The following is a 12,847-nucleotide window of genomic DNA, read 5'->3' as shown; positions in this document are numbered from 1 at the left end:
AAGAAAGAAAGAAAGAAAGAAAGAAAGAAAGAAAGAAAGAAAGAAAGAAAGAAAGAAAGAAAGAAAGAAGATATTTGTGGTTCAAGAACAGTCACCTACCTGAAAGAAAGAGAGAGATTCTGAAATTGGATCTTCATGGTTAGGTTTGTGTCTGTTTAATCTAACTTGTTTATATTTTTACACACAGGTTCGTTGGACTGAAAGCAGCAAAAACTTTCAAAATCAAATTACTCATTTAGTGGGGAATGTCCTTTTGGCCACTGGATTTCTCTCCTACTCTGGACCTTTCAATCAGGAGTACAGGAATTTGCTGCTCCATTTGTGGAAGAAAGAGATGAACAGCAGCAAGATTCCATACAGTAATGTAAGTGTTCATACTTTGTTTTAACTTTATTGCCTTGCAGAGAAATAATGTTAAGAGCAATCAATTCCAGAAAAATACTTAATTGAAAAATTATCTATGGGCTGTCATATTCCATCATATTTTTAATAAATAAAAATTCTGAACAGTTGACAACTGAGCTTCTAAAAAATTCTCTTAAGATTTTCATGCATTGCAATATTAGTGCATAGGAAAAGGCCCTGGCAAATCTAAGTCAGAGAGGCTACCTGAGATCTGCTGTTCTGGAAGGAAATTGCATAAAATGGAAATTAAGTCAAAATTAGCAGTTTAGAACAGATCTACTGCAACACAAGGGGTTCCATCAGGTAGTCAGATTTTTCACCCATAATCATGTTTTTCACACATACCCTGTTGCATCTGTGATTTCAGTCATAGAATAAATCAACTACATCTAGCATTTACCAAAAGTAGAAAATACCTGTATCAAAGAGAACACCCATTGTAACCATCTCCTTCAACTTTTTAAGTTATCCTGTTATAAAGGTTAACTTCTATGCCCCTAGAGTTTTTCCAGGCAGTCTCCCAAGTTAGGCTCCCAGGACAGTGAAGAGATGGAGAGATTAGTCTGTGGCTTCTGGGCTAGCTGGGAGTTATGCCCCAGTCAACCACCTACCAGCATTTGCCCTATTTCCACTTTTACCACGTACAGTCTCATGTGTTGCCATTAATTTTTTTTTCTTTTTCTAGATATCCACTTTTCACTCTGAACTGTGAATCTAAAATATAAAGAGGGAATTTGGAAGAAGGGTTTTTTTTTTACATCTATTTCATATTTCTGACAAATTCCATCATACATTCTTTAACTTACTGTTCTTAATAAGCAAAATTGTGAGCAGATGAAAATAGAATAGGAATAGAAGTTTCCATTATTTTCTTTTAGATTTATTGAAGTACAATGTTTTAATAATCGAACTTGCTACAAAATATCTGTAAAATGGAAACAGTTTTTCCTTTTTCAGACTTCACATTCCATATTTAGTCTTCATGTAGCTAGATTTTTGGTCAACATAAAATACTCTTACACCCAATAATATGATAGACTATTACACATTTTTTATCAGAAATATTCCCTCTGCATCCTTATATGTTAGCAACCAATACTCTCCTGTTGCACCCTCTGCTGTTTCCTCACACTGTTTAATATAGTTTAACTTCAAGTGTCTTGTTGAAACTATTAGGTTAAAAACAACCTCGTGTTTTTAAAAACTTGAATTTACACCAGTTCAGCTTGCTTCACTTTAAACTGTTAAACCGATGTAAGCCTGTCACCAGTAAGGTTGTTCTTTGTGAGTTTATACAGCTTCCCCTTAAGTGGCCCAAGTCTGTGCAGATATAGGTGGCCTAAAACGCAGCTGAAGTAACGACCATCATGGAGCTTCAGTTCCCTGAACACATCATATACTCTAATAAAGTGAGCAACCTCTGTGCCTGGACTACCGTACAGGGCAGGCTCCTTTCCTTGAAACAACGAGCAACCTGTGTACACCTGTGGCTGCACCACTACAAATATGTTGAAGGTAGATTACTATCCCTGCTGCATCTTATTGTCAGCTTCTTGGGGGATTTGACATTTAAAACCTATTTTAGGGGGACTGCATAGCCACAGGAGGTTTGTCATGCTCTTTATCTCATAGAAGTTATTTGTGAATCTTTTTTTCTTTTCTTTTCTTTTCTTTTCTTTTCTTTTCTTTTCTTTTCTTTTCTTTTCTTTTCTTTTCTTTTCTTTTCTTTTCTTTTCTTTTCTTTTCTTTTCTTTTCTTTTTTCATTTATCCATATGGTGGATAGTGCTTCTTATAACAGTGATTGACTTTGAGCTGGCAGAGTAAGCCTCACAGCCCAGCCCAATATATGGTATGACTTATGAAGATTAATGATTCTGACTTGCCCAGCAAAGCTTTTTGAGAGCTCTAGATGAAAAGTAATACGTAAGGCCTGGATGGATTTATTAATAAAGTACCAGTCACAGTGCAGTCTCAGGCAAGATTCTTCACCAGTGTGCTATGGGACTTATCCTACATATCTTTAATCCCAGGGAGGCTCTTTCTCAAACCCAGTGTACAAAATGTTCTTAAAAGCTGCTTACCTTGGAGAATATCTGTCAAGATTCCTGCTGTTTCACGATAAGAACTTGGATATATAATGTCTATAAAGTACAAGAAAGAAGGACCAAAATTTTGCCTCTGTGAAGATGTTTTGACCGCATTGCTACTAAGCTTCAGCCTTCAAAATTTGAGGAATACTTTTCGATTATTTTTGTGCTGCTCATGTTTATGCTTTTTTCCTATGGACGGGCTAGACACAGAATGTCATAATTAACATGAGTTTCAAGCCGTAATTACCATTCTGTTTAGATAGCTGCTGTTAAAGATAGAATTATGATTTCAATGACAGTATATGGAAGAGTGTTATAATTTTGTTCAGCAAATTAAGTACTCACAAAAGGCAGCAGATGGGCCTCTCTTGATACTTCACACCACAGGAAAAAAAAGCTGCTTTGTAGTTCAAGGAAGAGGCTTGACATCTGCCTTACTTTGTCACAGACTAACTGGCTGTGGGTGTATGAGTCATTTAGGCATAACAATTTAAAGAGAGCTGTTTCAAATTAGCTGTCTGTTCGTGTAGCTAGGCACTTAAATAAGCTAAGTTTCAGAGTTGCAGAGTGGCTGAAACTCCCTACTGCAGTAAAAAAACAAAGAACAAAACAAAACAAAAACCTAAAAGCTGTTTAGATGCTACTCAGCTGCTTAGGATATTAAATATGACTTTATGTTCCAGTTGCTGAAAATTTTGGCTGTTACATTCTTTTATGTTCTTTTCACAACTGGAAAACAAGCTTTAATTTTCTCTGTTTTCTGAGAATAATTTCTGTTGTTTCATTCAGATTTTTCAACAATGAGAGTAGAAAAAAGAGAGTCAAAAAACCTTCTGAGTCTTTCAACCAGTGGTATTACTAATTTATGATTATCACAGGTCTGACAGTACCTGAAATCTTGTTCTAGACTTCAGCTGCTAAATTTTGTGTTTGTTTTTTTTAAAGGTTTATAGGCTTTCTCTTTCTTTTTAGACAAGTTTGTAGAGAAAGGTTAAAAAATGAAAGTTCTTGAGTGAAAAATGAAAGGAACAAATATAAAATATTCAATTTTATTCTTTTAAAGCTCACATCATTATCATGATACTTTGAAAATATTTTTGAGAGCTTGATTTTCGATTTTAGATACTGTTTCCCTCACATACACATTTTTGAGAGGTCAGTCAGTGTTCCTAGTGAATAAAATGAAGCAAGCTGGTTGTTAGGTACAATCAAACTTTAGGAGAGTATATGAGCTGGGAAGAGTTTTGACCATAGCAGCAATATTTTTCCACGATAGCCCATAGTTACGGTCTGTAACGTTTTTTCTTTCTCCACAAGCCACCCTGTACTCATATATGTGATTGGAGGGCACTTCATAATTTTATGACAGGAGGAAGCTCTTCTGACCAGTATGACCCTCATGAGGTAGAAAAGAATTTGGCAAGATCTAAATCATCTTGCCATAAGATACTGAAGTGTCTTCAGAGTTTCTCCAACACTATTCCTCTCTTTCTTAGGTGCCATTCAGGTGCCATGTTAAGAATTAATGGACTTCAAAATTCAAATGGAATTCACTTTTATTATTGCCCCACTTTAAAATGTTTAGGCTTTGAAGAAAGAAAATATAAACAATTACTACCAAATACATTCCATCATTCATTGTGAGCAGAATAAGGCAACCCTTCCACTGGCTATTTTAATATAATTCCTTCAGCTGGTAGTAATTTTGTCATTACATATTTTCTATTAGGACCTGAATCTCACCAGTATGCTTGTTGACAATGCTACAGTCAGTGAATGGAACCTCCAGGGTCTTCCAAATGATGACCTTTCAATTCAGAATGGCATAATGGTCACCACAGCATCTAGATATCCTTTGCTGATTGATCCACAAGGTCAAGGAAAGATCTGGATTAAGAATAAAGAAAAGAATAATGGACTACAGGTAAATGCTTCATTTACTATGGTCTTGCTAGGATTACATTTTTGGTCAATCAGACTCTAACTTCATCCCTCAGTTTCACTTGGACTAAAAAGATGCTATTATTGTTGAAACAGATACACCTATTTTACAGCGGAGCTAAAAATGCAGTGTGATGAGACATAATATACTGTTTAAAAACTGTGTTATATGCCTCTAGATATTTTAATTTTTTGAAAAATTGTAATTTAATTATTTTAATCTTAATCATTTTTCAAAAAGTAGTAGTAGTGCCTGCAAGATGAAGTCTTCATTTTAAAAAACATATCTATCCCAGTTTGTTTTCTGGTAAGAAGCACCCCCAAACCATGTCATAACAGATGCTTGGAAAGACTGTTCAGTTCTAATCTCAAAGGCTTACATTAAATTTATTAAATTTATCAAATAAATGAAAAATAATTAATGTGATTCTTAGTAAGTTTAAGACTTGATATTGTGAAATGGAAACTGAATCGGCAATTCAATATCTGATATGGAATATGGAAGATTGATACTTGACCAAACACTATTGATACCTGCTTTACATTAGTGTTTCAAGCATAAATCCACTAATGTTTAAAAGGTATTAAGAAAATACAGTAATAATATATATAGAGAGATAGTAGATAACTAAATATTCAGATAACAGTAAAGAAAGCAAGCAAGAGTGATCCCCTGTTCTGTTAAGCTTTATGGTTCCTTCCATCTTCCAACTCAAGACATTCTATGATTCTATGATATCGTGGGATAAGTCTGATTTTTGAAAGCTGCAATACATTTTGCACTGTTATCAATGTGCTGACAAATGCATGCTATGTTGTGAACCAATCTTCCTAGGTTACAGCTATGAACCACAAGTTCTTCAGAAGTCATATAGAAGACAGCCTGTCCCTTGGCCGACCCTTGTTAATAGAAAACATTGGAGAGGAACTCGATCCTGCTCTAGATAACATCCTGGAAAAAAATTTCATAAAATCTGGTTCAACACACAAAGTAAGATGAATTGTGAACAATGAAAGTTAAAAAAAAACAAACAAACACATAGGGCAGGTGCTGGGTATCTGAAAGTCTGGATGATATGAAGATTCATATCTTCACTATGCTTAAAAAGATAAGCAGTGAACTCATGAGTTTTCTTATTCGCTTAAAAAGTGTTCATGAAATAATAATGAAAAAAATTTAATCTGTTTTTTTGTGGATAAAATGACTTTTTCTGATTTTAGCTTTTAAAAACTAGGTTGTTTTTGTTATTATTTTCAGGTGAAAGTAGGTGACAAGGAGGTAGATCTCATGAAAGGGTTTACCCTTTATATGACAACGAAATTGGCTAATCCTGCCTATACACCAGAAATCAGTGCAAGAACAACAGTGATTGACTTTACTGTTACAGTGCGAGGGTTGGAAGATCAGCTCCTTGGTCGTGTCATCCTCACAGAAAAACAGGTATGAAGTAATTTGCAAGATTTGTGTAGAGGAAAGACTTGTTTGCACCATGAGTGTCTTGGCTGAAATAAAATGCAAGAACAAAAATGCCCATTTAAGTTTATTTTAGTGTTTTTTTTGAAGGATGGTGTGGAGCTGGTTCTTAATTGAATTGAAGGACCTAAACATTTGTTATAAGATCTGGCATTGGAAAGAGAAAAAAGAAAATTATTCATTAAAAATACATCATGGGCATATGGGCATGACTTACATAAAGCATTTTTATTCCTTCATATACAGCAAATGCTCCTCTTTCAGTCAAAAACATCTTTTAGTTCTGAATTCTTTTTTAAACTTAATTTGAATTACATGAATAAATGCTTATGAATTCAAACAACTTTTGCCAGCAAACTCGAGTATGCAAGAAGATATGAAATTTTTAAGGAGCCCTCAAAACAGACTTGACCCTGCTTGTAATCAAATTTCCATTGATTATATGGAAACAAATATAAGAAAGAGTATTTTCTCATAGGTGTTTCTCAGAAATTTAATTTCATAATACAATATTTTAGACATCCTCCAAAACAATTCCTGTTCTTAAGTCATTCCTATTTCTTTCTGTATGTTCTAATTTAACTGACTACCCAAAAACTTGGAGGTCAATTCATCATAGACACTGGGGACAAATGTGGATTGTGGTTTGTTTTTTTTCATTTTTATTATTTTATATTTTACAGTGGCAGTCAGCCAATAAATACATTATATTGTTCTAACATGAAATATTTGCTTATTTTCCCATTAAAATGAAAGCATGGAAGTTGTATATTATAGCAAATGGAATGCCTTATATATTTCAAAATGAGTATTTCGTAATTATATTTTTGGTAAGAAAAAGTAACAAATTTTGGGTTAGCAGAACTGCTGCTTTCAAATTAAAAAGAAAAAAAATTGGTTTGCACAAAATAGTTTAGACTAGGTTACACATGAAAATGTCAAGGTAGGTTTTGAATATCTGAGACTCCACAGTGTCTCTGGGCAGGTTGTTCCAGCACTCTGCAGCCCTCAAAGTAAAAAAATTTTCCTCAAGTCCATGTGGAACTTCCTATGTTTCATTTTCTTCCCATTGCTCCTTGTTCTGTCACTGGGCAAAGCTGAAAAGAACCTGGCCCCATCCACTTTACTCCTGCCTTGTTGGGAGTAAAAGCCTAGTCATAAGGGAGATGTTTCAGGCCTCTAATGATCTTTGTATCTCTCCATTGGCCTCTTTCTAGAAGTTTTCTGTCTTTCCTGAACTGAGTACTCCCATTATAGCCTTACCAGGGCTGAATAGAGAGGGAAGAGAACCTCCCCCATCATGTTGGCCATGCTCTTTTTAATGCACCTTTGGATTGGATACCATTGGCCTTCTTGACCACAAGGGCACACTGCTGGCTCACGGTCAGCTTGTTGTCTACCAGAACACACAGGTTCCTTCTTTGCAGAGCTCCTGTCCAGCAGGTCAGCCCCTAACCTGTACTGATGTATACGATTATTCCTTCACTGATGCAGGGCTCTGCACTTGTGCTTGTTGAATTTCATCAGGTTCCTTTCCACCCAACTCTACAGTCTGTCCATGTCTCACTGCATGGCAGCACAGCTTTCTGGTATGTCAGCCACTCTTCCCAGCTTTGCATCATCAGCAAACTTACTGAAGGTGGACTCTATGTTTTCATCTAGGTCACTGATGAACAAGACTAGACCCAGCACTAACCCCTGGGGAACACTGCTAGTTACAGGCCTCCAACTAATCTCTGTGCTGCTGATCACAAGCCTCTGAGTTCTGCCAGTCAGCCAGTTCTCAATCCACCTGAGTCCACTCATCGATCTCACACTTTCTAAGCTTATCTATGAGGATATTATGGGAGACAGCATCAAAAGCCTTGCTGAAGTCAAGGTACACAACTTCTGCTGCTCTCCCTTCATCTATCCAGCTTATCGTGACATAGAAGGCTACCATAGAATCATGGAATCTTTTGAGTTGGAATGGATGCTTCAAGGTCATCTAGTCCAACTCCCCTGCAAAGAACAGGGACACTTTCAGCTACATCTGGGTGCTCAGAGTCCAATCCAGCCCAGCTTTGAATGTCTCCAAAAATGGGGCTTCCACAACCTCTCTGGGCAACCTGTTCCAGTGCCTCAACACCCTTTCTGTAAAAAGCTTCTTCCTTATGTCCAATCTAAATCTCCCCTCTTTTCATTTGAAACTATTTCACCTTGTTCTATCACCACTGAGCCTGCTAAAGAATCTGTCCCCTTCTTTCTTATGGCCCCCCTTTAGATACTCAAAGACTGCTTTCAGGTCTCCCCAGAGCCTTCTCTTCTCCAGGCTGAACAGCCCAAGCTCTCTCAGCCTGTTCCAATCAGTTCCAATCCTTGGATCATGTTTGCGGCTCTCCTCTGGGCATGCTCCAACAGGTCCATGCCTCTCCTGTACTGCAGACTGGCTGCAATATGCCAGGTGAGGTCTCGTAAGTGCAGAGTAAAGGGGCAGGATTACCTGCTGGCTACACTTTTTTTGATGCAGCCCAGGACACAATTGGTTTTCTCATAGGCTGTGAAGGCACACTTGCTGGCTCATGTCCAATTTACTATCCACCAGTACCCCCAAATCCTTTTTGCATGTCTGTGCTCCCTCCTTACATCCTTCAGCTTGTAATGATAATGCGGGTTGCCACGACTCAGGTGCAAGATCTTGTACTAGGATTTATTGAACCTCATGAAGTTCACCTGGACTACTTGAGCCTAGGTCTCTGAATAGTATTGTGACCCTCAGGCATTTTGACTGCACCACACAGCTTGGTCAAGATGGTCAGATAGGTCAAGTATGATTTCCCTTTGGTGAATCCATGTTGACTACTCCTAATAATTTCCTTTTCTTCCACTTGGATGGAGACAACATCCAGAATAAGCTGCTCCATCACCTTCTCAAGGATGGAGGTGAAGATGACCTGCCTGTAGTCCCCTTTTTGAAGACTGGTGCAATCTTGGCAGTCCTCCAGTCCTCAGACACCTCTCTCATTCTCTACAACCTTTCAAAGATGGTAGGGAGTGGTTTGGCAATCACTTTTAAAAGTTCCCTCAGCACTCATGGGTATGTCCCATCGGGGACTATGTATTTCTGTGCATTGAGTTTATTCTCAACCAAGGAGAAGTTTTCCTTTCCCTAGACCCTCTCTCTTATCTCCAGGGTCTGGGATTTCTGAGGGGCAGTCTCAGCAGTAAAAACTGAAGCAAAAAAAAGTTTTCAGTAACTCCTCCCTCTCAGTGTACTTCATTATCTGAGAAGGCATCTACCTTAATCAGCAGTTGGCTCCAGTGCTTAACCCATGTGATACCTTCAGGTATGTCCTTGAAGAAGTCATTGTTGGCTTTCCTAAAATGCAGGGTTGCAACCCTACTTATTGCCTTGTTTCTTCCGTGTCAGATCCTGAACTCTGCTACCTTATGGTCTGCAACCAGGGCTGCCCCTGGCTTTCACATTCACAGCGAGTCCTTTGTAAGAACAAGGTCCAGCAGCACACATTTCATTATTGGCTGCTCCACCACCTGCATCAGAAAGTTATCTTCAGCTCATTGCAGGAACTTCCTGGGCTATATGTGCCTGGTCATGTTGTTTTTCCAGCACATACTGAGGCTGACTGAAGTCCCGTATGAGAACCAGTGCCTGTGGTCATGAAGCTACTTTCAGCTGTTGATAGAAGGTCTCATCAACTTCCTCCTCCTCATCAGGCAATTGGTGATTATAGATCTCTGATGAGAGAAGAAGGTTTCAATGTCTTTTCAAGACAGAAATGATTTCTCATGGTCTGCAGAAAAGCTTCTACTTTTAAATGCTCAGATAAAAAGTGGTGCAAGTACCCTTTAGTCGTGTTGTTTTTCTTTTCCTGGACAAAACCGTTACAGAATTTACACTGAATGTATATAGAAATACAGGCTAGAAATTATTTAATGAAAAATATTCATCCAGTGCAGTGTATCAGCCAAAGGGAGCTGCAAGGGTAACTATTTAGTATTAGCATTAATTACTGCGCAGGGACATCGTTGCAAGTGATCCACATTTATTAAGCCATTCCATTTAGCAGATATGAAGAAATCATGGTTATTCTGTCTCAGTAAGAAATGAATGTCCTGCCATGGATAGCCAAGGGAGCTCTGATAAATTTTATTCAAAGAAAAGACAGAGCATTAACAGAGAATCTGAAAAGCAGGTTTTCTATTAGAAACAAGAAGATGAATTCATGATCACTGAGCTAAAGAAGTAATAGATTTAAGGGACCGAGACATTCTTAATGATTGTTACAGTGATCAATGAAATACATGATCAAATAAGTTGTGTTTTTTTTGTTGTTGTTGTTGTTGTTTTTTTGTTGTTGTTTTTTTTTGTTTTTTTTGCTTTAAAGATTGCTCCTCTAACTGTTTGGAAAAAAATATATCATCAGCATCTTTTTCTACTTTGATAAATAAATTGCTGCCAATGTTTGGGTTCAGAGCAGCCAGTCTTTATGTTACAAATGTGGTCATGAAATCCACTTGCAAGCAAAAGCTTGGCACCTGATATATTTGCTCATTTTTTGGAAGATACGCTTTAAAATCTTACAAATAGAATGGGTAGGGTACCTGTTCTTAAATAAGCATGGCCATAAATAGAATTTAAGCACATACGTAAATGCATATGTAATTATTCTGCAGAACTGGTTCTATTGTGTAATTCTAACCTTTTTTTGTGCGTTAATGAAAGAGGAGAAAATGCAGAAATGATTGAGGCTTTAGTTATTCTCTTCTTTTAGGGCTCATTTATTTGTAGCTTCTACAGAGCTACATTCTATAGCCTCAGAATATATTATAAACAGATTTCCAAATCAGAAGTTTGTGAGAGTGAAGAAATTTTTCAGTTCCTCTCTGAAATATAAGAGAGCTTTCCCTGTACTCTATAACTTCATACATCTCCTTGTTCTCTAACTTGTCACTTTGACAAGAATGAAAATAAACCAAAGCTGTAGGTTTAGGCAGGTATTATTAACTGCCTTTTTCTTACAGGAATGTTGACTTGATTGATTAAATAAAGCAAGGGTGTCTCTAAGCTGTGGAGGACTGTGCAATGCAGATGCCTCATTTCATTTGGCATTGTGTTGATTTGTCTGTTATTGTCACTTGCCATCACCTGTCTTGTAGAAATTGCATAAAAATTTCACATCACATAGATAATAATTGTTGTAGTATTTTCTGTTTTCTAAGCAGTGAAGGAGTGTATCTTGCAAAGTCACAGGATGATAAAAATTAGAAATGGAATAGGCCACCCAGTCAATTTCCTTAAAATGTAAAATCAGTCCATACAATGCATTTTTCAGTCCTTTGTCTGATTTAATTTTAAGTACTTAATTTAATGTGGCTTTTATCATTTCCCATTGGAAGCTAGTTTCAGTGCTTTGCGCATCTTACTCCGAGGAAGCTTGTTCATGTAATTCTGATGCATATTCACTCCTCAGTATGCAGCATTAATCAAACAAATATGGTATACATATAAATCACTCTAGCGTATAATGATTCTGTATTTTATAGAAAAAGTAGGAAACCCTCCAATTTCTCATGCATTAAATCAAATTTTCTGTGTCATTTTACAGTTTTTTTTTTTTTTTTTAATTTAATTAATGAAAATGTTTGATTTTCTGAGTACAGGAACTTGAGGCAGAAAGAGTCAAACTGATGGAGGAAGTGACATCTAACAGGAGGAGAATGCAGGAGCTTGAAGATAACCTACTCTTTCGCCTAACGAGTACAGAGGGCTCTTTGGTTGAAGATGAGTCTCTAATAGAAGTCCTAAGAATCACTAAAACAACAGCAGAAGAGGTAAATTTTGAATACCTTGCAGATGCATTTTGTAATTGTAATTTGAAGATTATCTCTGGAAATATATTTTTTCTGTTTTACTTTCCAATTTGCAGTTTCTATGCAGCATTATACTTCGTCATAAATAGTAGAAACTGTATCATTGTCCATTATAAAAATGTTGCAAAATTAAACTATTACCTGGATAATTTCCTATATTCCAGACATACCTTCCAAGTGTTCATTTGAATCAAATCATATTGTGCTTGGTGTTTGAGCACACGAAGACACAATTGCTTCTGTTGAAACACCAACAAAGCTTGACTAAAAATACCAATGTGATCTTAATCAAGACCTTTTCCTATTGCTTGTGCAGCATAAATTACAAATGACATGACTAAATCTGCATTGTCTTTTCAATTGATTTTAAGGTCAGTGAAAAATTAAGCATAGCAGCGGAGACAGAGGTGAAAATCAATACTGCACGTGAAGAGTATCGGCCAGTTGCTTGTCGTGGTAGCATTCTTTATTTCCTAATTGTGGAAATTAGCTTAGTGAATGTCATGTACCAAACATCCTTACGGCAGTTTCTTGGCATTTTTGACCTGTCAGTGGAAAGATCTCAGAAATCTCAGATCACAGGAAAAAGAGTGCTGTATATAATTGAGCATCTCACCTATGAAGTCTTCAAGTATACAGTTCGAGGGCTGTATGAAAATCACAGATTCCTGTTTACATTGCTGCTGGCGTTGAAGATTGACTTGCAGGCCAAGAAAATTTCACACAGTGAGTTTGAGACACTGATCAAAGGTAATTTCTCCATAAATATTCTCTATTTGCATGTCTGTGGACTAAAAAATTCAGATTTTGCAGTGCTTACACTAGCAGTATGTTCTATCCATTAGGAGTGGTGCTTTTTACCTGGTGAGTGAATACATGTATATTGCAAAAGAGAAGTTTACGATATAAAATTTGCAAAACAAACAACGTAGACTATTTGTTGTCAAAATAATGCTAAAATGAGTTTATTTGTTAAGTTTTATGTTTGATAAGAGGGAAAAAAAGGCTGTTACTTTGCAAAAGACAGTGTAATTTTCCCTTGCGTGCCTCTTTTTTTTTTTTTTT

The 12,847-nt window shown here is 36.8% G+C and overlaps 1 protein-coding gene across 1 annotated transcript; it reads left to right on the top strand.

The window, feature by feature from the left end:
• Nucleotides 1-191: 191 nt before the first annotated feature.
• Nucleotides 192-12,802, top strand: LOC104910199 (dynein heavy chain 5, axonemal-like). Its single transcript, XM_010708631.2, has 6 exons — nt 192-364; nt 4,226-4,420; nt 5,273-5,428; nt 5,696-5,878; nt 11,573-11,743; nt 12,154-12,802. The coding sequence occupies exons 1-6, from the start codon at nt 335-337 to the stop codon at nt 12,625-12,627; spliced, it is 1,209 nt and encodes a 402-aa protein (XP_010706933.1). The 5' UTR covers nt 192-334; the 3' UTR covers nt 12,628-12,802.
• The last annotated feature ends 45 nt before the right edge of the window (nt 12,803-12,847 follow it).

This window comes from Meleagris gallopavo, chromosome 3 (assembly GCF_000146605.3).
Source record: "Meleagris gallopavo isolate NT-WF06-2002-E0010 breed Aviagen turkey brand Nicholas breeding stock chromosome 3, Turkey_5.1, whole genome shotgun sequence".
Lineage (NCBI taxonomy): Eukaryota > Metazoa > Chordata > Aves > Galliformes > Phasianidae > Meleagris > Meleagris gallopavo.
Note: the sequence above shows the minus strand (reverse complement) of the source record. Positions and strands in the feature narration are given on the sequence as shown.